Source organism: Trematomus bernacchii, unplaced genomic scaffold (genome assembly GCF_902827165.1).
Source record: "Trematomus bernacchii unplaced genomic scaffold, fTreBer1.1, whole genome shotgun sequence".
Classification (NCBI taxonomy): domain Eukaryota; kingdom Metazoa; phylum Chordata; class Actinopteri; order Perciformes; family Nototheniidae; genus Trematomus; species Trematomus bernacchii.
This window is the reverse complement of record NW_022987973.1, coordinates 18,442,941-18,470,534: the sequence shown is the minus strand read 5'-3', so window position 1 is coordinate 18,470,534 and position 27,594 is coordinate 18,442,941. Positions and strand designations below refer to the sequence as shown.

Below are 27,594 nucleotides of genomic sequence, written 5' to 3'. Positions count from 1 at the left end.
CAATAAATAGCGCCCATTAGCAATGCAGCACCGCGCTTGTCCTCAGCGGTAACCAATCTGTGGGAAAAGGGCGGGAAATGTGGAGCTGAACATTTGCCCTCTCATGTGTTGTGCTTGTATTTATAGGAGTGTGTGCATACACTTCAGCGCCTCTGCAACCATCTTGTTCCCTTACAGGTTTCTAAAAATAGCAGGCTGCACCGTGTTTGTGCCATTTTTAGCTGTCGCAATTGAAGGGAAAAATAAATAAAAGGCAGCAGGGGAAAAAAGTGCTGTTTCACAAGGAAACTATGTGGGGGCATCTCTTCGTGGACACTCTGTTCCAGCTTTGTCCTGAGATGCACCAAGCTGCATCGGCACCATCATGTTCAATTGAACGGCTTTGAACTGCAAGGTTTTCATTTCATTCTAATGCATTGTTATGCTCTTTATAAAACAGGGTTATTGCTTCCGAACTACAAAGGTTCTTATGTTTTAAATTCATTTGATTCTGACTACAACTACAGATAGCAAACAAGCTAGTAGTTTAAGTCTGGATGTTTAAAAAAAAAGAAAATATATTGTCCTTTGTCAGAACATAAACGGCTGCATTGCTGCTTTTTAAAATCTGCACACAAATAAACTTGTTGGCCTTTTTTAAAACATATACATTAAACATAACATCTATTTTAAGCCTACAAATAGTTCACAACACCTCAGGAGCCCCAGGTGTAGAGGACTTTCAGCTAGGGTTGATTCTTCATGAACCTGCCATCACACTTGTTGGTTTGCTTTAATAATGTGCACATATTGCCAAGTCCCTCCTCACTGCAGTGCAACCAGAAGTCTTAAATGTTTTACTGTTCATATCATTATTTCAACATTGCCGTTGTCTATCAATACAACATGCATGGTGTGGATCCAAAGCTTTTATCAACTGGCTGAGGGTTAATTTATTTACACTAACTAGGTAGTTGGTCCCTGGTGTAGAGTAGAAAGTAGAACATGGATTTACAGAAATAAAATCCAATGGAATTATTAAGATTTCAGTGTGATTATAAAAAGCATTAGCAAGGCTCAGTGTATTATTTGCTGGACTAGAGATTATCTTTTTTTATTGATCTAAAAAGATCAGAGTTGTCTGAAGAAAGCAAATGTGAAACATAAATTAACATATTTTAGATTCCTCATGAGTTGTATTCAACATAAGCTGAATTGAAGTGTGACCAAATGTTCTGTATTTTTCAGTCAGATTATAATACTATTATAACCCAAAAATACCAGTCTATTCCAGGTCATGGTGAAAACCATTAAAGTGTAATCGTATTCTCTTCATTCAAATAAAATACATACAGTGAACACTTTTGGACGGTTTAATCAGTGATACATGGACTGATGATGTGGCTGTTTGCTGTTGTGAAAATGCTAAATACTCAAACTTTCTTTTTGAATGAAGCTGATATGAATTGCATTTTGAGCTATCATCAGAGGTGGGAGAAGTACTCAGATCTTGAGTAGTAGTACCAGAGTGTAGGAATACTCTGGTACAAGAAACGGTCCTGCATTCAAAATGATACTCAAGTAAAAGTACAAAAGTATTAGCATTAAAATATACTTAAAGCACCAAAAGTAAAAGTACACATTATGCAGATTGGTGCATTTCAGAATAATATATATTATGTTTTGCTTAAGATTATTGATGCATTAAAGTGTTATCATAGCTGGTAAAGTTGCAGCTAGTTTTAATGACGTTGTATGCTGCAGGGTAGCTTGTGATTTTACTCCAGGTGGAACTAAAGTCTGATTTAAGGGTTGATTATAATTCACATCATTCATCAAAATATGCAAAGTAACTAAAGGTAGAAAATAAATGTAGTGGAGTAAAAGTACACGATTTACCTCTGAATTGCAGTGGGGTAGAATTACAAAGTAGCATAACATTAGAATACTCGAGTGAAATATACAAGAACCTCAAAAATTGCACTTAAGTACAAAACTTGAGTAAATGTACTTAGTTACTTCCCACCTCTGGCTATAATACAGAAAGGGAGAGACAGTAGCAGTTGATAGGAGTGAAGAAATGTCAGACAGTGCCACCATTTGGCCGCTTTAAAAAATGTGAATTGAAATAGAAAAAGTCATGTTTATGACAAGTGTTCACATTAAGGATGGGAGTGTGGCTGTAAAGTGTTATTGGTGAAATGCTATAACTTCTACAATCTAATTTAACCACAAAACACTTTATTTCCCAGAGACAAAAGAAATTGACGCCGAGAAGTGAAGTAATGAAATCCACACACTGCCTTTAATACTGTACATTAAATACAGATTCCACTTTAGTTTTTTTATTGTAGATGGCCAATAGCAAATCCTTTGCTCTGCCTTATGAGTGCCAGAAGTCAGGAAGCAAAGCATAGCATGTTTCAGTTTCTCTCTTTTGTTTTTAAATGACCTTGGAACAAATCAAAGTTTGTAGGTCCCATATAAATAGGAATGATAATGAAATAAAAGTGCAAAAGAAAAACTGAGAATCCCTATCCATTTTATGAAACAGAAAAATTGAGGGCATATATCTTCCAACGCAAACCCCTTTAACCTCGGAGTCTAGAGGCACATTCCTAACCATCTCAGCGAAGAATGAAAAACATCTTCTCATTTGAAATGTCCAATTAAGGTACATTAAAACATGGCGCCATTTCAGGCACCCAATACCAAAATGCTTCAATATCTTTAAGCATGTAAACTGTCCAGCCAATTAGCACAGGATGAAACCAGAATATTTAAGAATTGAATGTAATTTGCAAACCGTATTTGATTTTATTTCCCTTTCATTTTTGCAAGTAAAGCAGACAATCATGACTTATTGATTGTTAGATAACAAGAGGTCCTGCATTCAGAAGTAGTGGGGCAAAGTTATCTACAGTTGTACTCAGTGACGTCTCGAAACCTAATTCTTTGGGGGGTTAGAACCCAGATTCCACTGGATATGAATATTGATACCTCACCTTTGACCACATGACGGTTTCTTACACTTGTGTGCAGCTTATGTGTGGTTTTCAGATGAGTGTGTGTCAGTGTGAGTGTTATTATCATGACTGCAGGGAGTCCTGTGATGAAGCGGTCTATGGCTGCCGGCGCTCCCTCTTGGTGAGCAGGTAACACTGAATGGTTCTCAGTCGATCTTTGGCAGGGGCGAACTCTGGCTGCAGCTTCAGAGTGGACTCGTACCAGCGCATCGCTTTCTCAAACTCCTCCTGAGGGCGAGAAACACAACAAACACGTCACCAGGGGAACACATGAACTGCATGGCTGCTTCATTAAAGGGCCATCTACTGTGACATGCTTTAATGTTCAAAAAGCTCTTTATCTGCCTGTGCTGCAGCACCTCTTTTCACCCTCCGTCTGAAACCAGAGCCCAGTCTGCTCTGATTGGTTAGCTCGCCGCCTCTGTTGTGATTGGTCAACCGCTTAGAGATGTCCTGCCCCTTAGCCTATCACGTAGAATGTGTTGGAGCATTATACTAGCCAATAGAAGCATGAGTGTTGCATATTAACGTCACTATGTCGTGGAAGTAAACAAAGGACTCAAATTGAGGCTTTTCAGGGGGTGAGCGTGTGGGAGAGAAACTCCCTCTGGAGGGATTATAACCTTTGCAGACCATTTACATGCACTAAAACTTAAATACCACACTACAGCATAATAGGGCCTCTTTAATATCTTGAATTGTCTTGCAGTGGTTACACTTGAGGAGCTGAGCAGAGGGTGACAAACAATGATCACATTGTGACAGATAAATGTGCTTGCAGCCATTACCATTGCTATGTAGACGTTGGCGAGGGTAAAGTGGTTCACGACAAAGTGTGGGGCGATTTCTACGGCCATGCGGGCGACTGTCAGAGCGTCGTCCCATAGCCGGGCATTCTGGAAGATGTTGGCCAGGCTGATGAGGGGCACGTCCTGGTTAAAAAAAAAAACAGCGTTATTACTTAATTATTTAAAACAATCCTTTGTAATCCTCACCAACAGTTGATGTGTAACTTGCCTTCATGTGGTGGGGGGCGTAGTTGAGGGCCTGTCGCAGGCAGTCGATGGCTTTCTTGCCTTGACCTTTGACCCTCCAGTACAGCGCAGCCATGCTGGATAACACCCATGATGTCTGGTTCTGCACTCAGGGATGAGGAGGAGGGATGAATGAGCAATTTCAATCCACAGTAATTATTTGATTGAGTGTGCTGGTAGGGTGTTACTAATGCTGGGTGTAAATTATGCACAGCAATGACACTTCCTTCAAATCCTTGCTTATCCTTTTTCCGCAACTGCACTGGTACTTTTTCTCAGATAACAAATAACATGCCTATTGCTTCTTTTATTTCAGAAAAAAACGTGTTTAACTTCTTTAGTGAAAGTGGCTTGGTACTGAGTATAGCAGGAACAAAATATGTATCTGTCATTTGCCTTTGCTGTGGACAATCAGTTGGTGTTCATGATGTCATAGCCTCCATTATTGAATAGTTTCTCTTTAACTGAGATGAGCGAGCGTTACCTTCTCCAGGACTTTAGCGATGCGTGTCCCCACCTGCTCAAAGGACTGAGGGGGGAACTTATCTTTGCCGAGGTTCTGCAGGACCTGCGGGTCGGGACAAGAAGAGACAAGTGAGGGCTTTAACAGAGAAGTGGGGCTGTGGGTATGACTAATAATTAATCATAGGTGAATGTACAAACATTTTGTAATGATTGACAGTCAGAGTTTCAACACTTTAGGACTGAGTTTGAGCATGCATCAGCTAGGGATGGGAATTTGAAGGCAAATTTATATTTGACTATTCGACTCAACTCATAATCGAATACCTGAATCATTTTGAATATTCAAATAATCATTCCCTTCCCTAGCATCAGCTTCCTTGGTAGCATGTGCTTTAACCAATAACTAGCTTAGGGTCTGATATAAACTATTGTATAACCTTCTGTGGTAACAAGCACACATTATAAAAATGATTCACGTAGTTTTATACAGGTTTTAAGCTTGTTATAATAAATGCTATACAAATTAAGAGACCACAGCAAAATGATCAGTTTCTCTGGTTTTACTATTTACCAGTATGTGTTTGAGTAAAATGCATTTATGTATTTTATTTTATAAAACTACTGACAACATTTCTCTGTGTGGGAATTCAACAGACACTGGAATGGAATGACTGCCATACATGTAGAGATTGAGATTTAAGAAACATGTGGAGTGGTCTACCTGTAGCATTGAAAATGAGAATATCAAATATTGAACTACACTGTTGATGGGACTCCATGCTGTTGAGGTAAAAAAAGAGGTAAGAGTATGCATGTTAATTCCTGTAATCCTCAGCCTACCTCCCGCAGCTGGCTCTCTCCGGTGTAGTGGATGGCGGCGCGGTTGGCCACCCCCGCCAGGTGGTCCAGGGTGTGCATGCTGGCAGCGAGGTTGGCGTTGCATAAAGGTTCAGCAGCTGGCTCCTGGAGCGGAGTGGCAAAGTCTATATGCTCTGTGATGCTGAAGAGACAGGGACAATCAGACATTAGACTTAAAGCTGCATTTACTGCATTTTGGCTCTTCATATCTTTCCTGTCAACCAAGAATATCACGAGGCAGCAATGTCCCCCCCCCCCCGGCCTTTGATTCCCCGTCCCTCTTATCTTTTCTAAACACTTTATTAATTTTCTATAAAAAGAGCTGTAATTTAATCACAACTTTCTACATGATTATTGTGTCTAAAAGAAAGAAGGCCGAGTCATTATCTTTTACTAATAATGCCCAAAAAATAATATTTAAACAAATATACATCTATATACATATCTTTAAAAATAATTGAGTATACACCTTAGTACTATTACTGCTCAAAGGTGAGATTTAAGAGGTGCTGGATTATTAGCACAATATTATCATGTGTATAATTAAGATGATATACTTATTACATTTTTTTAATATCATGGTTATGGTCTCTATACCGTTATGTTGCTATACTCCTATCGTAAAGGACACTTCACACAGTACTAACCTGTATTTTAAAGGTCCCATGTCATGGCCATTTCTACTGATCATAATTCCATTGTTGAGGTATACTAGAATAGATTTATATTGTGCAATTTTCCAAACTCACATTGGTTTCTCATACAGCATCTCTGTATAGTATGTGTATTCACTCTGTCCTAAACGGCTTGTTGGAGCTCCTGCCCCCCCCCTCCCTGTGAGCCCACTGTGCTGATTGGTCAGATCGCCCATTCTGTTCTGATGAGTCCACCGTTACAGCGGAACATCAGTGATTATGTGTTACAATGACGTTTGTTAGCAACCAGAGAATGACACCAGTAATGATAAACAGATGAGAATGCTGCGTGGGGTCTGGGTGCCGTGTTGGCAGGACGTTGCGGGGCTCGCTGCTCCGCCCTTTGAGGCTCGAGGAGCGGACAGTGTGAGCTGGGTTACTGCTGGTGTCATTTCCTGGTTGCTGCGTGGGGTCCGCGAGACAGCGAGACATCGCGAATGGACGCGGGAAGGGGGGTGGGGGGGGTGCTGAGGGGGCTGTACTAGCACCCGCACCCCCAAACGCGGCGCACCTAAAGTGTAAGCGTGCCACAGTTTCGCCGCTGCAAGGCTCCACTAGCACCACCCTCCCCACCCCCCCAGCGTGTCACAGTTTTGCCGCTGAGAGTGTGTGTGTGAGGAGCTCCACAGATTGGTCCATTTGGGTATGGGCACATCACTGTACCCAGGGAGACATTAATGGAAAAAGAGAAATCTCCAATGAGGCGTTCTGGGGCAGCATAGACAGGTCTTTTCTGTGTTAGAGTTTTACTCGCTACAGGGTGTACTTTGATGAGGGTTTGTGACTTTGCAGACCATTTACATGCATAAAGACCTTCATAACACACAAGGGGACGGGTAATAACCAGAAAAGCATGACATGGGACCTTTAATAGCTTTGCAGTTGTTCTTTGAGCAAAAAACTGACAGAAACATTAAAGCCGTTACTCCAAAAACTGACATGGTCAATATTACAGTACTAACTAAATTCACAGTTATATAACATGAGATGAGAATGTGAGCCGGATCAGGAGGACATTAAGAGTCTTACTCGATGTTCTTGGCAGAAACAGCTAGCCAGGTGCTAGCTACAGTGGTGAGGTCCACCCTGCGTGTCCGCTGGCACTCCTCGGGGCCCGGCCAGCCAAGACTTGTGTAGTCCCTCCAGCGGCCTGCACAAAAACACAGAAAACACAAAGACATCTCTCTTAGCTGGGTGAAGTCCAGCCCCCTGGTGCTTTCTCTGTGTTTATGCTGGAGTAAAAATAAATGGTACCTGAAGGGCCAGGCGATGGGATAGTTGGCCCGCTTATCTCCAAGACAGAGTGTCCTCCAGGCAGGGACTCCCCGTTCTGGCCTTCATCAGAGCTGGAGACCCCCTCTGTGCCATCCACCTTAGCCTTCCTCACCCGCTTTACCTGGAAGGTGATCTGAGGAACATAAGGCACGTTCAGTTTGGTTACACACACTTCAGTCACATGAGGGCTGGGCAATGTATTGATATTATATTGTGATATGAGACTACATATTGGCAAGTGGATTCAAAGGCTGCATTACAGTAAAGTGATGTCGTTTTTTGTGTATGACACTGTTCTAGCTATTTTAATATTTGGCTTTACTCACTTAGTCATTAAAACCTTATTACTGATGATTATTAAAACTCTCATAGTGTAAATATTTTGTAAAAGCACCAATGTTTAACCCTAAAATATCTTCACAATGTCGATATTGAGATCTTTGGTCAGAAATATTGTAATATTTGAACTTCTCTTAATTGCCCAGCCCTTAGGCACATCAGTCAATCCCACACACTTTAGTGGTGACTCAAACACAGGAATGTGCACTTACCCACTCAGCTCCCTCGTCATCCTCACAGTTCCCGAAGCACGGCCCACCACCGGCACGGGATCCCATGACACGGTCGTTCTTTAGCACCCGGATCCCTCGCAGGTCCCCCCGTTTGCCCCCAACATCAAGCGCTCCCTCAAAAGCCCCCATCAGGTCCTCCTTCAGCTGCCACTCCTCCTCCCCCTCCACCGCTCCACCACCAAATGGAGTGGCCATGTTAGCAGTTGCTGAGGCGGAGGGAGCATCCCTCTGCTGACCGGCTGCTTCACCCGACCCGTTACTGTCCAGGATCACCTCTGAGGAGAGGGGGGGGGGGGGGGAGGGGGGACAGGACGAGGAGCACTTAATATGTGGTTTGTGACAGAAACATTTCTCAGAGTTACAATTTAGTTTTGAGTGCAGCAAAGGAAGCCAACCGACATCTGAGAATGTGATATTACATTTTGTAACTGCTAGTCAATAGATAAAGACATATTTGACCAACACAGATCACATATCTTTGCCTTAAATGAGTGGGATCTGGTTAAAGACATTATTTAGAATTAAGGCTTTTAGGGAATTTATTGTTTTTCACACTCAACTAGTCAGAAAGTATGTAGTTAGAAACTAATAAAGGCCTTAGGACCAATGTTCTTTTATGAATCAACTTGTTTATCTTTGTTCAATTGTTTATGATCCCTTAAGCACTAAGCAATCACACTAACTTCTTCCAAGCTTTGAGAGAGACAAGGCCCACAGTCCCAGAGTTTGAAAACCTGTGCCTAATATCTAATCATTATTATTAAAACATATTGTGTGAAGAAGTAAATAGGACTGTTCATTTAGTTCGGATGCCGTATATATGTCTTAACTGTTTGATATTGCCACTGTAGGTGTCGGTAAATCATATTCTTACTCTCAAAGAGCAAGGAGTCCTCCATGGCAGAGAGGGGGGGGGCATCCTGCTTCTCCTCGTTGCCCTCCCACTCCTCCAGCTGAATGCCGAGCTCCTTTTCAGCCAAGCAGGCGGCGCCCTCTGCAGCAACACAAGGGAAGTTCATTTGAATAAAAGACAGGTGGCAAAATGTACTGTTGAACGTATTCTCAAACAGTGTTTCTGAAAATCAATAGATATTTTTGTTGCATTGTGTGCAACAAAATGTTTGGAATAAATCGAATATTCTGAAACTTCAACAATTTTCAACAATTCTAATGTGGTGAATAATGTGGTAATACTAACAACATTATTACAGACGAGTAAGCAAGGCAGTTTGGATGTTTACTTTGAATTAAAGGAACAAACTCACCTTTTTGTCTACACATGTGGCCTTTTTACTCTACTCAATGACCGATTTAGTGATTCAAACATGCTAGATCATTTACGTGTTTGGTTTACCTTTGGAACAATTCTCCCCTCAACAGAAAGTGATGCATTTTATATTCCGAGACACACCAACCGTGTTTGTTTTTCTTGGAACAAACAAATCAGTCCCTTCAGCTTCCTTTTCTCAACACTCTGGTGACTCCATTCACGGTCTCAATTTACTCTAGCAAAGCTTATATATTATTAAACTTGGAAACTCTGATTATTGCCAGAAGACATTAGATGCATTTACAAGGAAAAGCGAGAAGATAGTAATGTTGAAACACATGCAATTAATTACAACTTCTTACTTGTTGAATAAAGAATATAAGTGCCATTATTGTTGCAGTCCTAAATGGCTCTCCTTGTTGCACTGGTATGTTTTTCAGTAGTTTATCCACAGGGATTGATATAACCATAATGTTGGCTCTGAGGTGCTGTTTACACGAGAACGCAAACGGTTGTATCCGCTACTTTTCTCTCGCGTATAGCCCGTTCGTTCACACGCGGCCGTAACGGAAACGCGGAAACGGATCCCGCAAACGATAACGGGTCCCAAGGTGGAACGCTCTGGGGGGCCAAACGGCTCCGTGTGTACGTCCTATATGATAATTTCCTGATAACGATGAAGCCATAGCCCCGCCTCTGCTGCTCACTCCTGTAGCATGGTCAGTAGAGGAGAGTAGCTACTGCTACTGCTACTGACCATGCTACAGATGTTAGTGCAAAATCTACAGCTCCTCTACCACAACCATCAGCAACAAGTGGACATGGAGAACTACATGAACTACATGTTGCTAAATCCACCGCGGGGCATAAACAGAAGGGCAACCATGCTCGGGGGTCTTCTTCGCTGCTTTTGGTGTATTTTGTGGCGGGAGTACAGCGCCACTTACAGGCCCGGCATATGTACTACAGCGTCTCCAGCGCTCCCGAGCGGTCTCGTGTGAACGGAAGACTTTTTTGATATCGTATTCGGTTCGTTTGCGTTACGTATGTGTTTGCGTGTAAATGGGGTCTGAAGCTTTTAGCCATATTCAATCACAACGACTCAGGCATGGCGGTAAAATGTAGCAATGCAACAGGATCAAACGTGGGAGGAACAGCAACACATTTAACGTGAGAAATGTGTGTATTTTTTGTATATTTAAACCTTTGATCTAACTTGAGGTGGGAGTGTGTTGAGTGTGTCAGCGAGCAATAAGGGGGTAATATTTAGCTTTTGAGATAAAATAGACCCTTCTAAATTTGGCATTAGCTATTTTCTACTGTCTGAATTATTGAGTGGCAAAATGTCTCTACTATTTTCACATAACAAGTGCAACATGCTACTTGTTTCTCACAGCGTCTCTTGCAGCTTTAGATGACAACATTGGGGGGGTTTTGATTTTAAGACTGAAAAACTAGTGAAGCAAGTGCAATTTAAGCCCATGGCCTATTTCTATGCTCAATATTTAGATATAAATAATAGATTTACATGTTACAAGTTGTCAAATCAGTTAGAAGGGGTATATCATATTTAAACAATATGTGCAATATATATTTAAGCAATAGCTCACGACAGGCCGTGGTATATGCTCATTATATCACAGCTAAGGGGCGTGGTTCGGCCCGACGCGAAGCGGAGGGTCGACAACCCCCTTAACTGTGATATAATGAGCATATATCACGGCCTGAAGTGAGCTATTGCTTTTATAAAACGGTTACCAAGTGTGGCAATATGAAAGAAAAATACACACTCTAATTTAAATAGTTTTTATTAGTAAATAATGATGTTCAAAATAAAATAGTCCCTCTGTTGCCTTCTGCACGAAACATAGTGCGAGGTGGTTGCTATGCAACAACACTAACAACAGCTAGCAAACATATTAGACAGAGAGCGTTGATCCATTATTTGGCTATTTATTTACATTAATGTGTATGTTGCCGTTTATTGTGCACCCACTGAAAAACTGTCCAGCATCAGTAGCATGGCTTACGTGGTTACTTGTATAGGCTGAGGTTGTTCTAGGCTGTTGTTTGGCGTGGCGAGAATATTGCTCCACTTTCTCCGGTCCCCGAGATTCGGCTTCCAGTAGCTCTGGAGAGAGCTTTCGCACCTGTGGCCACTAACGGTCATAATTTCTCTGCTTTGTTTCAAGACCCGCATCAGAAAGCTTTTGAATGGTGATACTTTTCCAGTTGGTCTACCTGCTCTTCACGTCGCTCTACATGTCGTCGTTTAGGTGCTTTTTGTTCTGGAGATAGGCACTCCTCAATCCACTCCTCCATAGTAAGACCCACCTCCCCCGGAGGATCTTAAATGTTGTTGCGGACCTTTTTGATTACAGATTTGAAAACATCGTTGCTCGCTTTAAAAGTAGCACAATTCATTATGTCAAACCTTGGAAAGTATCTAAATATCCCTGCCCTAATGCCAAAGGAACTGCACACTGAATATGTTTTTGCCGTTTGATGTCTATGTCTGGACCGTTGCGTAAAAATGAGGGTTTCTGCCCCGTTACTTCTCCGCTGCTTTCTTGTTCCAGTTTGAAAAGCAAACTGCAGGCAGTTTGCTTTTCAGCCCAACTGTATACTGTTTATCTCAGACGCGGAGGGATACTGACTTGTTGTGAAAAGTAACTTACAATTCTACCCGTGGTATACGCTCAGTATACCACGGCTAAGAACCAATCAGATTGCTTGATTTTACTTGTCCGTTTTATATATATATATATATATATATATATATATATATGCCGTTAATAACTGTGCAATATATACCTGGCGGCTAAATCCTAAGAACTGTTAAAGGATGTGTATTTAGTAAATTGTGTAACTTTTTTTTAACTTTAATACTTTTGAATGCATGTAACATTAAGCCGCCTGTGGCTCTTTTTCTGCTGTAACAACGTACATTTCCCCTCTGTGGGACTAATAAAGGTATTCTGATTCGGATTCTAAACCGTTTTAAAATATATATTGCATGTTCTTGCATGTTGTCAGTATGGCAAGATTTACAAACAAAAAGGATTGTGATCATAAACTTCAAAATGCTTCAGCTTCTTGTCTGGCTTGAAGACATTGTTATAGTGCAATTGTTAGGCGTTTAAAAACCGCAAAATATGTCTCAAAATATGTCTCAAAGTGTCTTCATATCTTAAATCATATTACAGAAAAATGCTGATGTTTTGAAACAATGCAGTTGCCTACTCTTCATTTCATTTCAAACCTTTATTTATTCAGGTTGTATCCCATTGAGATCATTGACCTCTTTTTCAAGGGAGACCTGCTCAAGTAGGTTCCACATGAAACATTAAAAACATAAACAGAACAACAAAAGGACATCATACAGTAGCATTACAGGGATTACAAATTACATACTATCCACATGCACAGGTACCAACAGCTTCCGATTCAGTAGCATCCAACCGAGTTTTAAAAACATTGAGTGGCACCAGATTGCTCAGTTTCCATTTTAATTGCAGACTATTCCAGGACAGTGGAGCTGCGCATCTAAATGCTATCTTCCCTAAGACAGTCCTAGCAGTTGGCACATTTAATAAAACCACAGCATGCGATCTCAGGCAGTAGCCACTTACAATTCGCCGTGAGATCAGGGAGCAGATGTAGGATGGAAGTTTCCCTAACATGGCTTTATATATAAAAATGTACCAGTGACTGAGCCTCCGTACAGTTAGTGAAGGCAGACCAGCCCTTGCATACAGGGTACAGTGATGGGTTAATACTTTACAGTTTGTCACAAATCTCAGTGCACTGTGATACGCAGCATCTAACTTGACCAGGCAATTGGCAGGTGCATTCATATAAATCAGAGGTGCACTCTATCACCATACTTTAAAAAGAAGTACAATAATCAAGAGGAAAAGATCTGTGTGTGTTTGATTGACTCACGTGAGCAGGGCTGTCGATGTGAGAGGTTGTAGAGGAAGGGGTAGAACTGCAGACAGCGCAGCAGAGGAAGGCTGGCGCGACACTGTTCACAGCCAGCGAAGGAGGAGGAAGAGGAGGAGGAGGAAAGGGCCGTCACCAGGATGTGGCGGAACAAGGCCAGAGCGCCGGTCACATTGCCCTGAGCCAACTGAACACTCACCATGCTGATGAGGGTGTGGGGCTGCGATGGAAGCAAAACCAGACATGGGAACATTAGCTTTTGGGTAACATCGAGAAAACACACTTGAGCACACGTGTTGCTGCTCAAAAGATTTTGGGAGGCAGATTATCTGAACAGCAGTCCTATATCAATATATTATCTATACCTACTGCACTTGACCAGTTCCAGTTTTTACACAATGTAACTTCAGTACTCTTTTGGTTTGATATGTGGAGAATCTGCAAACCACAGGAGGACTAAATTCATATTTATGAAACTTGAATGACCTTGAGATGATATATTTTGAAACATGGCTCACTAATAAAGCTAGATGCCTAAAACAAAGGGTAAATTAAGTGGCAAAAAGAAAAATGTGCTGCGTCTGCTACATTTGGGCATAATGTGGCATTCAAATTATGCTCTATTAGTATTCAGGGGGACTCATTTTATTTTATTGCAGGTAATGATTTTGGACAATTTATACTTTTACTCATAAAAAGACTAAAATAAAAATAGTTAGAACAGTCCAAAATGAAGTATCCAACAATGCTTTAATTTAAATCTCTGAGTATAAATGCATTGCTGATTTTAAATCTCTGCATGATTGCCTGGTGATGTAACCAAGTTTTAAAGGTTATTTGGCCATCCTGATAAAAAAAATCACACAACACTAAAATTATGTTTTCTAGGTTTTATTCATACAAATATCAGTTAAAGTTGTATACTACGCTCAAACCATGTGACTGACTATCTGAAGAAACAGCATGTTTCTTTTTATAGTGGCAACAAATGCAAAGTAAATGTACCACCCTATGAGTGTGCAACTCCAAGATGGTAAAAACCAGCAGGTAATGAAGCGATGAGCCTTTACCTCCGATGCATTGATAGCCATGGCTTGCTCCAGCAGGGTTTGCGAGTGGGTGGTCAAGCCGTGATGTAGCAGCAGGTTAGCGGCGTTGGTGAGGGGGACGTGGCGGTGGGGGGGCGGGGCAGAGCTCAACACTTGGCGCAAGCACTGCAGGGCAAGGCTGCCGTTGCCTTTGGCGCGCCAGAATAGAGCCGCCTCACTGTGGGTCTGCCAGCAGGGGACAGTGGCCTATGTGTGCAAACAAACTTCTGTTAGCTCTGGAAAGGAATGACTATTGTGAGCAGAATGATTCTAGATACTTTTCCAGCATACTGACTCCAGTTCGAATAAAAGGGCAGAGTTGTCCGCAGCCGAGCCTGGCACATATTATAATGGACCAGTATTGGCCTAAATAAAGCTGATGAAAATCCGATCATTTCTTTAATGAACTCTTCGGTTACGTGTCCACTTCAGCCTGCTAGTGTAGCATCATTGCTCCCCTTCAGCTGGGGGAGCATTTCGCTCCATATGAAAGATGAAATAAGAGTGAGTAAAGGTTGAAAATGATTTGATTGCACCATTGATTGACTCTGTTCTGACCCCTCAGTCGGCTGAATTCAATGCAGTTAAATAAGGTGTTTCGTGTATCCAGATGGCCCTTTCTGTTTGGTTAGCTGGGAGATCTGGACACCGGTAACATAGGGGAGAAGTCGTACACTGTTAATCTGCACTAACTCCCCCCAGAAGTGTGAGACGCCCTCTTACTTGTTTCATAACGTGCGCTATTCTGGAGCCAATCTGCTCCAGCGTCCATCCTCCACTACGTAACTGCAGGATCTGTAAACACACACAGTGACATTAATGATTGGATATTCTTCTGAGGAGTTCCACATGCCATACACAACATCAAAATACAGAGTAGGGGTATAGAAGTTCTGTAAGCCTACTGCACATGGTATGAATCCATCTCTGTGTTCTCATATTCAGATCATGCACACACACACACACACACAAATAATGAGACAGTCAGATACCTGGGAGGCAGAGGGATCTGGGAGCTTCTTTTCTTCCAGAGGCCAGTCTATTGAAGCAGGCAGGAGGGCTGGGTATGGTTGGGGAACGGGACCACAGTTTGGCAGAGCTACCGTCAGAGGAGGACTGCTCCCATAGAGGAGAGTTGCCACTGGGCTGTGTATCAACAAACGAGGCATATTTAAGTGCGATGTTTTGATATGCAACTCTAAAAGCACATGCTGATTCTTTTCAGTATTACTGGATTTGGTGTGTGCTGCCCTTTTGAATATGATTAAGGAAAAACTTAACCAGCACAATCGTGGGATGTGCACTGACCTGAGGCCCTGTGTTTCAGGGGGAAGGTAGAAGGTTGGCAGCAGGTGAGCGGGGGGAACACTCGGGTACTCGTGAGCACAGTCGCTCCTCTGAGGCCACAGCATCCTCTGTATGTCCTAAACGAAAAAAGCAATTAGCTCTCAATCTCCAAAGCAATAGTGTGGTTGACTACCGTTTAAACTTTAAATTAAACTGACATTTATTTCAGTCTTTTAATATTTACACAAAGAATTTTGGGAGAACACAACAAAAACAAATTGAGTCCAAGCAAAACAGTTAAGTAGAAAACAGAGTCAAATCAGACAAATCTGACATTTCTCTACACTCCCTACTTTACGGACGCAAACATGCCATTCTGATCTCTATTTTTAATATGTGTCCACTAAATGACCATAGCTTTGTTATATTTAGTATGCAATTATTTACTCTATGTCAGCGGTCTTCAAAGTGTGAGGCGCGCCTCCCTGGGGGGGGGCGCCAGAGAGCTTCAGGGGAGGCGCAGTGTGAGAAAAATATTACGAGAAAAAGACGAGTAAAGTGTCACTTGCACACTTTTGGCTGTCTGTGGAGACCGAGTTCCCCCACCTCTCCAAAAAGTCTGTAAAAGCTCTCATTCCCTTCACCTCCACCCAGGGCCGGACTGGCCATCTGTGTATTCTGGAGAATCACAGAACGGCCGGTCGTCAGCGGGCCGTTGACGGCCGGCTCGGTGTGCTGACGGCCGGCACCGGCCTTTATTTTTTATGTTTTTAAACGGCATTATTTAAGTTGCGCTGACAGGCGACAGAGGTCCGTTCAGCGGGCCGTTTTCACACAGCGAGGCTCCCTCCCCCCCCGTTGACAGTTCACTAGCGTGCTCTACCAATTTGTGTGGGCTGGGCTGGGTGAGATTCCAGGGCTGATTTTTAGTCCAGCCCGCCCCTGCCTCCACCTACCTGTGTGAGTGCGGGTTTTCCACATTGACTTTGATCAAAAGCAAGTGCCGGTCAAGGCTGCAGCCAGAGGATGATCTGCGTTTATTCCTGTCTACATTGCATCCCCGCATCATCCTCCTGTGCGCATCGCAGACGCAGACTCATTGTTCCCGCTAAAGTAGGGGTGAGTGTAATAAGGAGGCAAAGTTGACGTTCAGTGTGTTGCCGGGAGCATATAAGGATTCATCCACGATGTTGAAAATGCTAAAGATGTTTTAACAATATGTTTAAAACATAAAGATAAAAAGGTTTTAAAAAGTTGTTGTTTTAAGGAGGTGACGCTACTCAGCCAATCAAATCGGTGCAGTCAGTGAGTCAGCACGATAGATTCAAACACACACATTTCAAATGGCGTGCTCAAAAAAGAGAAAGGTAGACAGCAAAAACAGAGCATTTAATGACATGTTCTCTTACTGGACCTCTTTGCAATGCTATTGAATACCCCTGCATTATAGCAATAACAACAATAATAATATCAATAATAATTGGGAGGGGGGGCGCAGCTGTTCTTATGTTCTCTGAGAGGAGGCTCACCTTCCCACACTTTGAAAACCCCTGCTCTATGTTATTGTCTGCTTTGAGCACTTAAATAAATGCAATTCATTATTAATATTATTATGTTAATCACTCTAATGATTTCTAATCCCCTGCAATTCTTCTTAAATATTTGTAAACTGACGCAAGACACAATGTGATCCAGCATTTTCACACATTCCCATTTCTGCATTTTGTTTGGTGGGCATTAGCATTGCAGAGGTATCATTTGTCCTTTTAGTTTGATTTGGCAGCATACTCCGCCTACCTTGGGGTGTAAAAGAAAAAAAATTCAAATAGAGACAAAAATCACAAGCTATTCTTGCCTGCGTGTAATCCAGACGGCTGCCCCAGAGAGCAGCGGCGGGGTCCTGGTCTCCGGACACGGAGGGATGGAGCTGGGGGCTGGCTGCCGTCTGGTTGGAGTTGCGCTCTGACACAAGCGCCACGCTGGATGCCACCGACACCTCCTCCCCAAACTATGAACAAAGAGAGAAACAGAAAGAACTCAGACACAGAAACTGAAGGAACATTTTCACAGGTAATGATGCAGTGTTTGTTAGCTTCCTTCAATTAATATCCACTGGAATAGTCCAGGGAGGAAACAGATTTTGTGTGTTATGGTCTTCCTTTAAAACTTGGCTACTAATCATCAAGTACATTGTCATAATGAAAAACTCACTTGAACAAAGCTGACATGCTCAAACAGATCGCCACGGTGATAGCGCACAGGCAGGTCAAAGGGGCAGTAGAGGCTGCGATGCTTATAACCCAGCCGACACATCTGATGGTTCCCTGGAGAACATACAACAAACAACATTCAGATGGTTCTTTACACTTCAGTCTCAACAATATACATTATTATCAAAGCTAACAAATATATTTAAACAAATTGCACAGAAGGCTTGCTAACGATTGCCTCCCATGAGTTGATACAGTCACATTGTTCTCTACTCAATTGACAATTCTGTTCTCTGAAGCCAATAGTAAAGCGTTACCTTTCTCCAAAATGATAAATGTAACTTCACTGCGGAGAACCTGTCAGTTCATTAAATGTATTTGTCATAATTACGAACATCTGCATTCTTTAATCACAGCAAGTCAACACATGTTTTTCTGTACAGCAAAAGTAATTAGCTTTTCTGCAGTGAGAAACTCTTCTATACAAAATCCAAAAGGTTATGTCTTGCACACATTAGGTGTTCTCAGTTCCATGTGCGTGGCATCTTACCAAGTTGGGCTTCTTTGGCCATCTGGGTCTCATGGATAATGTTGCGCAGGATCTGCTCTTCCTGCAGCAGCTTGTGTTTGTCCAGTGCCTCCTGCTGGCGGAGGTAGTGATCATGCTGCTTCTGGTACTCCTTCAGTTCATTCAGTGTCCGCTGCAGGGATCTAAAAATAAAAGTCAAAATGAAGAAGGGGAAGCAGGACAGGCAGAAATGCATAGCAGGGAACAAAACATTTGAAAATGATCATCCAACAACAAGAAGATCTATGTCGATCATCGGTATCTGCACCAAATCCACTCTGCATTCATGAGCAACTCTCTGCCAGCTCAGGGGACTTTCATATTTTGCAAGGAAAACTTCCCTAAATGAAGAAGTGTCTTGGTTTTACTTTTATCACTAAAAAACCCCCAGTAGTGATTAACATGCTAACATTTTCTAAAAAGTCCCTAGTAGTCTTAACTGCTAAGCAGCATAAAAGCTTGTTCACAAATAATTCAATTCAACATTTTCACTTTCAAGGAACTGAACTGATGAAAGAAAGAGGGACAATAAAGAACGTATTTTCAGATCTAACCCAAGATCAAACATACTGTTACAGTGGAAGTTGTTTTGATGGTGCTTCACAGATGTTTGAAAATGTCCATATACAGTATATTGTGTGTATGTACGAGTGGTTGCTTACCTGTGCTGGGCTTCCAGGCGCTGCTCCAGCTTTTGCTGACAGAGCACGGCATGTTTCCTCCTCAGGGCCTGCTCGAAGCCTGGCTGGGCCTGCAGAGCCTGCTCGTAACACAGCACTGAGTGGTTGTATTCCCCAAGCATCTGGTCAGACAGCAAGAGAAGAGGACACAAACACAAACATGGATAAGGCAGTGGTCAAACGCAGGTGATTTCAAGGTAAAGTCGTTAAAATATAGATATATAAATATTTGTATTTAGGGGTTTTGGATGGCAATATGCTGTACCTATACATTCAGTTAATATTATCTTCTATATGTAAAACAAATACAAAAAATAGCTGACTGCTGAATTCTGTCTTATTTGTGTAACGGGAACCCTGAAACTCACTAACGGCCTGTCCACACGGCGGCGTGTGTTGTCGCTTGCCGGCGGGGGGGGGCTGAAACTCGACCAACAACCAATCACATGAATCTCCCGCCCCGGACACACAAGCACGCGGTTTGATTGGCTAGAGCTTGTACTGTCATATGATTCGATTGGCTGACGCTTCCGCCGAAGCTTCAAAAGTTGAACATTGCTCAACTTTCGCGAGCAAATCTACGCTTCGCTCCCACAATGCAGTTCGGCGAAACGTGACGTCACCCCATTCAAAGTGAATGGGAAGAAGCGTTGAAGCTTCAACGCACGCCGCCGTGTGGACGGGCCGTAACAGATGGTAAGAAAGCAAAAATCCTTATCAATAAATGTGCCAACACATCACACTCCTGTGGGCCACTGTAGCAATAGCACAGGAATAAAAGCACAGGAATGAAAGCTAGACTACTTAGCTAAGACTCAATTTGTTTGATATTACATTTACATGATAGACTTCAAAAGTCAGCAGACTATCTTGTTTTGTGAGATTTTACTTTAACATTATGCAAAATATATGTAGCTTATGCAAGATGTGTAGTGACAGTGTGGAAGCAATAGCTGTGATTCTGACACCAAACTTAATGACTAAGTTAAAAGATTGTAAGGCTGTGGGTTAAATACACAAAATGTGTACTGCGGTCTAATCTTTTTTCCCTCCAACTTACAGCATAAATGTTGCCTAAGGTGTAGTGGCTGGTGAAGAGATCTGAGGTAAGGTCCAGGGCAGCGTGAGCAAGAATAGCAGCGTCAGCTGAGAAATGGGCGCGGTGCAGGATGTTGGCCATGTTGACTAGAGCTACATCCTTGTGCTCCCTGCAAGAACAATACACACACACACAGTATGGGAATATGAACACCTGTGAGTAGTTTGACACAATAAACTGTAAACTACTGCAGTGGCCTTCTGTCCTTTACCTTGGAGAGAAATGCAGAGCACGAACCACACAGTCCACTGCCCTCTGGGGCTCGTTCTTCATACGCCAGTAAAAAGACGCCATGTTGTAAAGCACCCAGGACGAGGAGTTCTGCAACACACAATCATTAAGATTAACATCACACACACAATTTCCACTGCTTCAAAAGGACTGACTGCTTATTGTAAGGTATCTATCTATGGCAGAGTTCCCGTTAGCCGGTAATTACTGGACTATGACCGGTAAAATATGCTGAAGACCGGCAAATCTAAATCTCTCCGGTCAAAATGTCCGGTCAAAATAATTTCCCCTTTAGCGCAATACCGCTTCAGTTGCGCCACTTATGTGACAGACAAGAAGAGTATGTGACAGACAAAAGAGTATGTGACAGACAAGAATAGTCAATTCTAATGTCTAACACTTAATGTGGAGAAAGAGATGTCCTGTATGGTTTGATTGTGCGTTGATCTGTTGGTAATGCCTCGGGGTTCCGGTGGGCATGTAAACAAATGCATAATGCTGCGCTATACTTTGTGGCCTCACCCGGTTGCATAGCAACGCTTATTGTTTAGGTGTCTTTTAATAAGCAGGTAGTCATATCATTAGCTAGAACTAGCTAGATCTGATCGATATGGACATAAACGCGAGTAAAGTCTAATCTGACGGGAAAGAGATCAGCTGCTGCTGACGAGTCGACACGCAGCTCTGCATGATCACCTGCAGCGGTGAGCGGAACAAAACACACACTTCAGGTTAGAATATCACACGTAGCTATTTTAATTACCTCTCAAACTACCTAAACTAGTTATAGATATATTTAGTTTTACTGTCGGGTCACTCATTACTGATCCGCGAGCTGCATGATACTGGCGGGCTGTCAGGAGAGGGGGAGAGCGCTCCGTGTTATTGTAAATTACTGTACACTTTTGAATAATGTAGTTAATCTACTATAATTAGTTTGTTTAATATCGAATCACATCAATTTGTTTTAAAGCTCAATAAATAACAAAGAAGACCTTTGACCGGCACTTTTCTACTTTTGTCCGGAAGATTTCAACTTTAACGGACATTTTGACCGGCGAAAAAATATTCTAACGGGAACTCTGATCTATGGAATCTTTGTTTTTCCCCAATAACAATTTGCTATATTGAACAACAGATTTTGGGGCCATGTCTGTTTGGAATGATTTGCTAGTCCTAACAATGACTATTGTTTTGGCCCCATTCAAATATTTTCTGAAACAACACGCATGTTCTGATAACCCTGACTGAGACAAAGAAAGATACATCTACAAGTATACAGAAAAACATGCACACAAATCCTAAAAATACATATCTTCTCCCCATTAGCATGTATGATGCATTGTCCAGGCTTTAACATTTTTAAATTGTTTAAATGTTCATAATCTAATGTGTTTTTTTCCTTCCCTTGCTCATTTAGTTGGAATGCTGTATCAGCATCTGTTATGCTACGCACAAAATTCTTTATTATTCCGCCGGGTTATTTTGCGCCTCTTCTTCTCCCACATTCCACATCGCAGAAACTCCGTTCAAACATCAAAATGTTCAGCTCGGTCGGGAATCGATGGCTATTACTTTTCTTATTCATAACTTTCATAATTCCAGAGATACATCCCATAATTCATCAAATTTTTAACTTCAGATTTTAGAGTGCGTGATGTCACAGCTAGAGGACAGATTTAATTTTGCCTTCATATTTTCTTTTAAACCTGCCATAATTCCCAAACCCTACATTCCTGAGACATAATTTTTCATGAGAAACATAGGAAAACATCTCGTAGCTTGAAAGATAAAATAAAATTAAGCAAAATAATTAAACAAAATGCCATGGAAACCTTTGATCTCTGGACACGTCGTTAGCTCAAATATAAACACCTGTGTCATGGAACACGATGATGTCATAACTCCAACTGACATGCTCAGAGCAGCAGACTTCAGATAATGGTTAATGGTCCTGCCCTCAACAGCTCTACGTCAATTATGGGGTGTCATCATATGCAGTTTCCATGGAAACCCATGGCGCATCCCTCGCCATGAAACACGATGTCGCTGTAACTCCAATGGACACGGTCCGATCGCCCCCAAACTTCGCTTGTATATCACCGGTCCATGTCTCAACAGCTCTACGCCAAATCTGAGATCTCAACATAGGCTGTTTCCATGGAAACGCATCCCTCGCCAAAAAACACGATGTTGTCGTCACTGATATGAAAATGGTCAAAACACCACCAGACTTCAGATGACAGTTAATGGTCCAGCCCTCAACATGTCTATGTGCCATTAGTGAGTTTTCCTCAAAAGCTGTTGCCATCCCTTGCAATAAAATACGATATTGCTATAACTCCTATGAAAATTGTCAAAAAGTGCTTAAATTTCACATGTGTGCTAACAGTCCAGCCGGGAAGACATCTACGGGACAGTTTTGAGATTTCTTCAAATGTCGTTGCCATGGCAACACAATGCTCGCCATGAAACACGGTTTTCTCATAACTTCAGTGAAAATGCTCCAAACAGCCCAAAACTTCACATGTTTGGTAACGATGCAGCCATCAACATATCTAAGCGTATTATGGGGTGTCATCAAATACTGTTGCCATGGCGACAGATCATTCACCATCAAGTTAGTTCAATAGTTTGCAGTTCAAATATTCTGCTGCTTTTCCAAGCTTTTTTACTTTCTTTTCTTCTCTTATCACATATTCAAGCCCCCAGTGTTCATGTATCATTTCAATCAAAATTCTTCACTTTCTTCTTACACATTACATTTCAGCATAGCAATTCAGCGTCAGCTTTTTAGCATAAAGCATTCCCACTAGCAATTTCTTCAGGAATTGCATTCTCTAGTTTCATACTAGTGTCCAATATCTCTGAAGGGGAGAACTAAGGCCCCGTCCACACGGAGACGATATCAGTTGTATCCGCTAACGTTCTGTATCGTATAGACGGTTCATCCACACAAAGCCGAAACGGAGCAGCGGATTCGGAGCCCGAATCCGAAAAACTTTGAAAACGGCTCCCAAAGTGGGTAAGTCTGGAGACGAAACACTTGCGGCTCCGTGTGTACGCCCTATACGATCAATTCCTGAAACGATGATGCAATAGCCCCGCCTCTCCTGCTCACCCCCGCGTCATTGCTGATGCGTTTCACCAACAACAACAACAATGGCGGAAAATCTACAGCTCCTCTACCACAACCATCAGCAACAATAATAATATAATAATAATTATAATAATAGTCATTGGTCTTATTCGCTGCTTTTGGTGTATTTTGTGGCAGAAGTACAGCGCCACTTACAGGCCCGGCATATGTACTACAGCGTCTCCAGTGTTTTCGAGCGTTTTCGTGTGAACAGAAGACTTTTTTTAAATCGACTTCGGTTCGAAATCGTTTTCTAAGTCCATGGTATTTGTATGGTTTAGTGAGTTAAAGCTGTGCAGGCAGACCTTACCTCCAGTAAGCCGTGATGGATGCGATGGCCCACATCATCCACACTGCGGCCCAGTTTATGAGACAATGAACTAAAAATGGGATCCTCCTTAGAAAGCAGTGGGGAGGTCAAGTTTGCCCTCTCCTGCACACCCTGGAACAGACACAAGGGAAGTGAGCTCAATATAAACATCTGATCAGTCACACAACAGTTTCATCATTGTGTTGTCCATAACAAGCAGAGCACCAAATATATCAACTGACAGAATGGCTTTCTGGAATTTTTAGAAAGTATTTTAGGTCTAGATAAACAGGAAACTTGAAATGTCTCTGCAGCCTTATTCAAATAAATATGATTTAATGGTGAGCACCCAGTGGACTTTTAATGTGAGGTAAGACAATATATGTGTGACTGAATGAAATAAGACAAAGCGATACAGGTTTGACACTATGACCATATTTAAGTATATAGTTTGTTTATTGTTACTTGCTCACAAAAACAACATTTTTACCCAAAAAGCCTATTTTTTTTTTAATGTAGTCCGACTTGAGCTCGACCTAAAGATACAATCAAGTTGTTTTCATGAGCCACAGACAAAGATAAAAATGATTTGCATATGTCCAGAGCAGAGACCATATCTATTGCTAAAATGACAACAGAATATAAATGAACCTATAAAGGACTTACATCATACCATATAAAGAACCTTATTAGTAAACTGCAACAAAGGCTTAGCTTTTTCTTCAGAAACACAGCCAGCTTCTCTCTGAGCTCTTTTTTTTTTTTTTTACTGGATTATTGGACTGTCAATTACTGACATGCAACATCCACTCAAGGCATTTAGCGTGCATTTGCAATTTTAGGGTCATTACTGAAGATAATTTCAATACTCACTAGTGCATTGTATTTGATAAGGGCGGATGGTCTTCCCTTTTTAAGAAACGTAATAAACTACAGTCATAAACCCGCAAAGGCCTTGTCAGAATATGGCAGTCTTATCTTCGGTGCACTTGATCTATGTCCAGGCCTAACTTGCTATAGTGACCAGCTGGTGCTTCAGTAACCCTGTACCACACTGCTGTTGCTGTTAGCAGATCACCGGTTAAAAATAAAAATATGCAAAGCCAACCAACAAATCAAAACACATTCAGGACCATGTTTGATTATCATCCCATATCTTACCTATGACTGATTTAACTGTGAACCAATTTTCTGGTTGCAATTTATTTTCTCCTGTATGCCTCTGTTCTTGCCTTAACGTAAATAATCTACCAGAGTAAACAGAGCGCTGCTGTAAAATGTCAGCTCGACAAAACCAAAGGTTAAATACACTCCCAACAGAATGCTAACATTTGATGAATAGAAATGGAAGAAATCTTCTTTTAAACAAACCTGAAGTGCATCCCCACCATTAAAAGAGGTTAAAGTTGACTTATTCTAACTAAACTTGGATCGGTTGGCCTCTACTCACCCTGAGATGCTGGAAAGCATGGATACTATATGGTAGTTCAAACACCGCACAGTCAGGCTTTTCTAGATCTGGGGGCAGAGCTGACAGAGAATCCACAAAATCTTCAGGGCTATAGGAGAGCAGAGAAATCTTTTTAGAACGACAATTTCATCACAATCATAGAGAGACACTGAACACACTTTTAATGATGCCCGAACCACTTTACAAAATACATTGTAGAGATAATAAGCAAGTCGGCAATTACCTGTTTTATTGAGGAGAGCTTACCTGATGTCTTTGCTTTCTAGGGAAATATAAGTGCCATCATAAAGGTCCAGGTCTCCCAGGGGAACCTTAGCCATGACACAGTCTGCATCCTCTTTGTAGTGTCTCTGTTCCAGCCCTGTGTCTCTATCCTCATTCTCTTCAATGTGAATTTTTTGCGCCACAAGCTGTTTCTGCTCATGAATAAACAAGCACAATCCATCAGAGGAATAGTAAGCAAATGAAATGGACACCTAACACAATAAATAATGGATATAAATAAATAAAGTAGTGATGGAAGGGAGTAATGTTCGAAATAAGAGAATGCTCTATTCCTCCCCACATAATTGAGATCAATGTTACCTCATTTATGCACAAATTAATCTGAATGCAATAAACAATTATGATAGAGGAATTACTCAGAACGAAAACTCAAAGAGGAACTCACTGAAAACATGTTTGCACATGAAACTGACAAAGTGAAAGCCACACTCACCTCCAGCTTCTTAAGGTAGTTAACACGAGTCTCTTGCCTCATGAAGATCACAACGTCTAGTGGATGCTTCAGATTCAAAGGTGAGTCAACCTGAAAACGAAAATAGTTTGGTAAGGCGGATCATATACTCACCATATTAATTCCCATGGCAAACAGGTTACCGAGTGGAATAATCCAGTCGATTGAAATGTTATTAGGCGACGTCGGAAATAGTCTATACATCTTTAATTCCTGATGCAACGTTACAAATCGCCAACTCAGCCCATTACAGCATTAACACGACCTTTCTTTCTGGATGAAGGTAGCTGGGTGACACTTGTCACCAAAACAATGCCTTATTCCTGGCATAATAAATACGCGGTTTACAACGCAGACGTTATCATGGGCCTGTAATATATTGGTAATTTTGACCTCAAACACCTAACGATAACGTCAGGTTTGAGGTAGCCAATGTAAGCTAACTGATTTAGCCAAACAGTATATTGTTAACGCTACCTCCTAACCCTATGTAACGTTACCGAGGCTGGCATACTGGTTTTGCTGAGTTTTAATAAACCACTAAATGTACGTTGACAAACCACATAACAAAACGTTACTGTTAATTCTAATAAATATAGCTTTACAAGCTAGCCACCTAACGTTCGCGTTAGCAGGTCAATGAGCTAGCGTTTACTGTCATACCTGTTGTTGTATTTTTCCATCCTCTGTGACAACCCAGTGGGTCGTAGCTCCTCCGGTGTCCACTTTAAGTATGCAAAGAAGGATAAAAAGCTTCCCCTGGAATGACGTTTTTCGCGAATAGCTTAAACGACAGGGCAAAGACTCAGGACAGATTTTCCTGACGTCCGCCATTTTTCTGTCTCATTTTGCTCTGTGGCAAAGGCGGGCAGCCTCCGGCCACCGGGCGGCGCTCCCGTTCACACCGGGCCAAAACTCAACAGGTTTACTTTGATGACGTCTGGAAAAGAAAACAGGAAACTCTGTAGAAACGAAAAGTGCGATACGTTTTCAAGGCAAAGGTGGGTAGAATTACATTAAAAAAATAATATCTGCTTTCACAAATAGTGGCAGTACCTGGACGCTGTTGATGCTAAAGAGGAGGCTTGTTTGCTGTATTTGGTCAGTACGTTTTCTTTGAATCGCTCTTTAGCGCAGTGATGTACAAACTTGCAGTTCCGCATCCATGGGCATGACTACCACATCAAGTGACAACATTGTTCATTGTGTTCAATTATGTAACTGCTATGATAAAGTGTGGAATCATCTCAGTGTTCGCTAAGGTGCCACTCGTTAAGTAAGGGCCTTGATGACTAACGACATATTTTAAACTGTACTTCCCAATATAGGTGCAGCTTCACCTGAGTTTAGCATGAGTTGACAACGCCAATGACTTGCTATTTAAATATATTCCTAGATATTTGAGCTGCACTGTATTTGGGTTGACAGTAGTATGTTTTTGGAATCTGTTGTATATGTATTCCCATAACACATTTCATTAATTAAAAATAAAAAAATGCATTAATTCATTAATCTCAAGGTAAAAATTCAGGATTCAAGATAATTGTCAGTTGATAGTTCAGGAAGTTGATGGTTAGTAGGGTAAGGTAAATCCTCAATAATCCTGTGTCCCTTTTCTGTTACATTAAACATTTCTGAGCTTTGTTCAGTACTTTT

The 27,594-nt window shown here is 41.7% G+C and overlaps 2 protein-coding genes across 5 annotated transcripts in view; one reads left to right on the top strand and one right to left on the bottom strand.

Moving 5' to 3' along the window:
• Positions 1 to 2,257: 2,257 nt before the first annotated feature.
• ttc17 (tetratricopeptide repeat domain 17) lies at positions 2,258 to 26,886 on the bottom strand. 3 transcript variants are annotated; one of them, XM_034116784.1, is made up of 25 exons: positions 26,602 to 26,886; positions 25,921 to 26,010; positions 25,449 to 25,618; positions 25,182 to 25,290; positions 23,732 to 23,863; positions 20,263 to 20,372; positions 20,013 to 20,160; positions 18,935 to 19,074; positions 18,255 to 18,415; positions 17,706 to 17,818; positions 17,350 to 17,502; positions 15,516 to 15,631; positions 15,200 to 15,353; positions 14,931 to 15,002; positions 14,190 to 14,414; positions 13,120 to 13,339; positions 8,779 to 8,898; positions 7,884 to 8,179; positions 7,312 to 7,465; positions 7,087 to 7,207; positions 5,345 to 5,504; positions 4,524 to 4,607; positions 4,023 to 4,142; positions 3,794 to 3,937; positions 2,258 to 3,233 (listed from the first exon to the last, which is right to left on the bottom strand). In XM_034116784.1, the coding sequence occupies exons 1-25, from the start codon at positions 26,770 to 26,772 to the stop codon at positions 3,102 to 3,104; spliced, it is 3,615 nt and encodes a 1,204-aa protein (XP_033972675.1). In that variant the 5' UTR covers positions 26,773 to 26,886; the 3' UTR covers positions 2,258 to 3,101. The 3 variants fall into 3 exon arrangements, with proteins under 3 accessions (XP_033972675.1, XP_033972676.1, XP_033972678.1); XM_034116785.1 differs by having other exon boundaries at positions 15,516 to 15,622; XM_034116787.1 differs by lacking the exon at positions 14,190 to 14,414.
• Positions 26,855 to 27,594, top strand: part of traf6 (TNF receptor-associated factor 6) — a 12,116-nt gene continuing 11,376 nt past the window's right edge. Inside the window, exon 1 of one of the 2 annotated variants that reach the window (XM_034116788.1) lies at positions 26,855 to 26,939. The gene's annotated coding sequence lies outside the window, so the exon portion shown is untranslated. The other variant, XM_034116789.1, reaches the window with a different exon arrangement.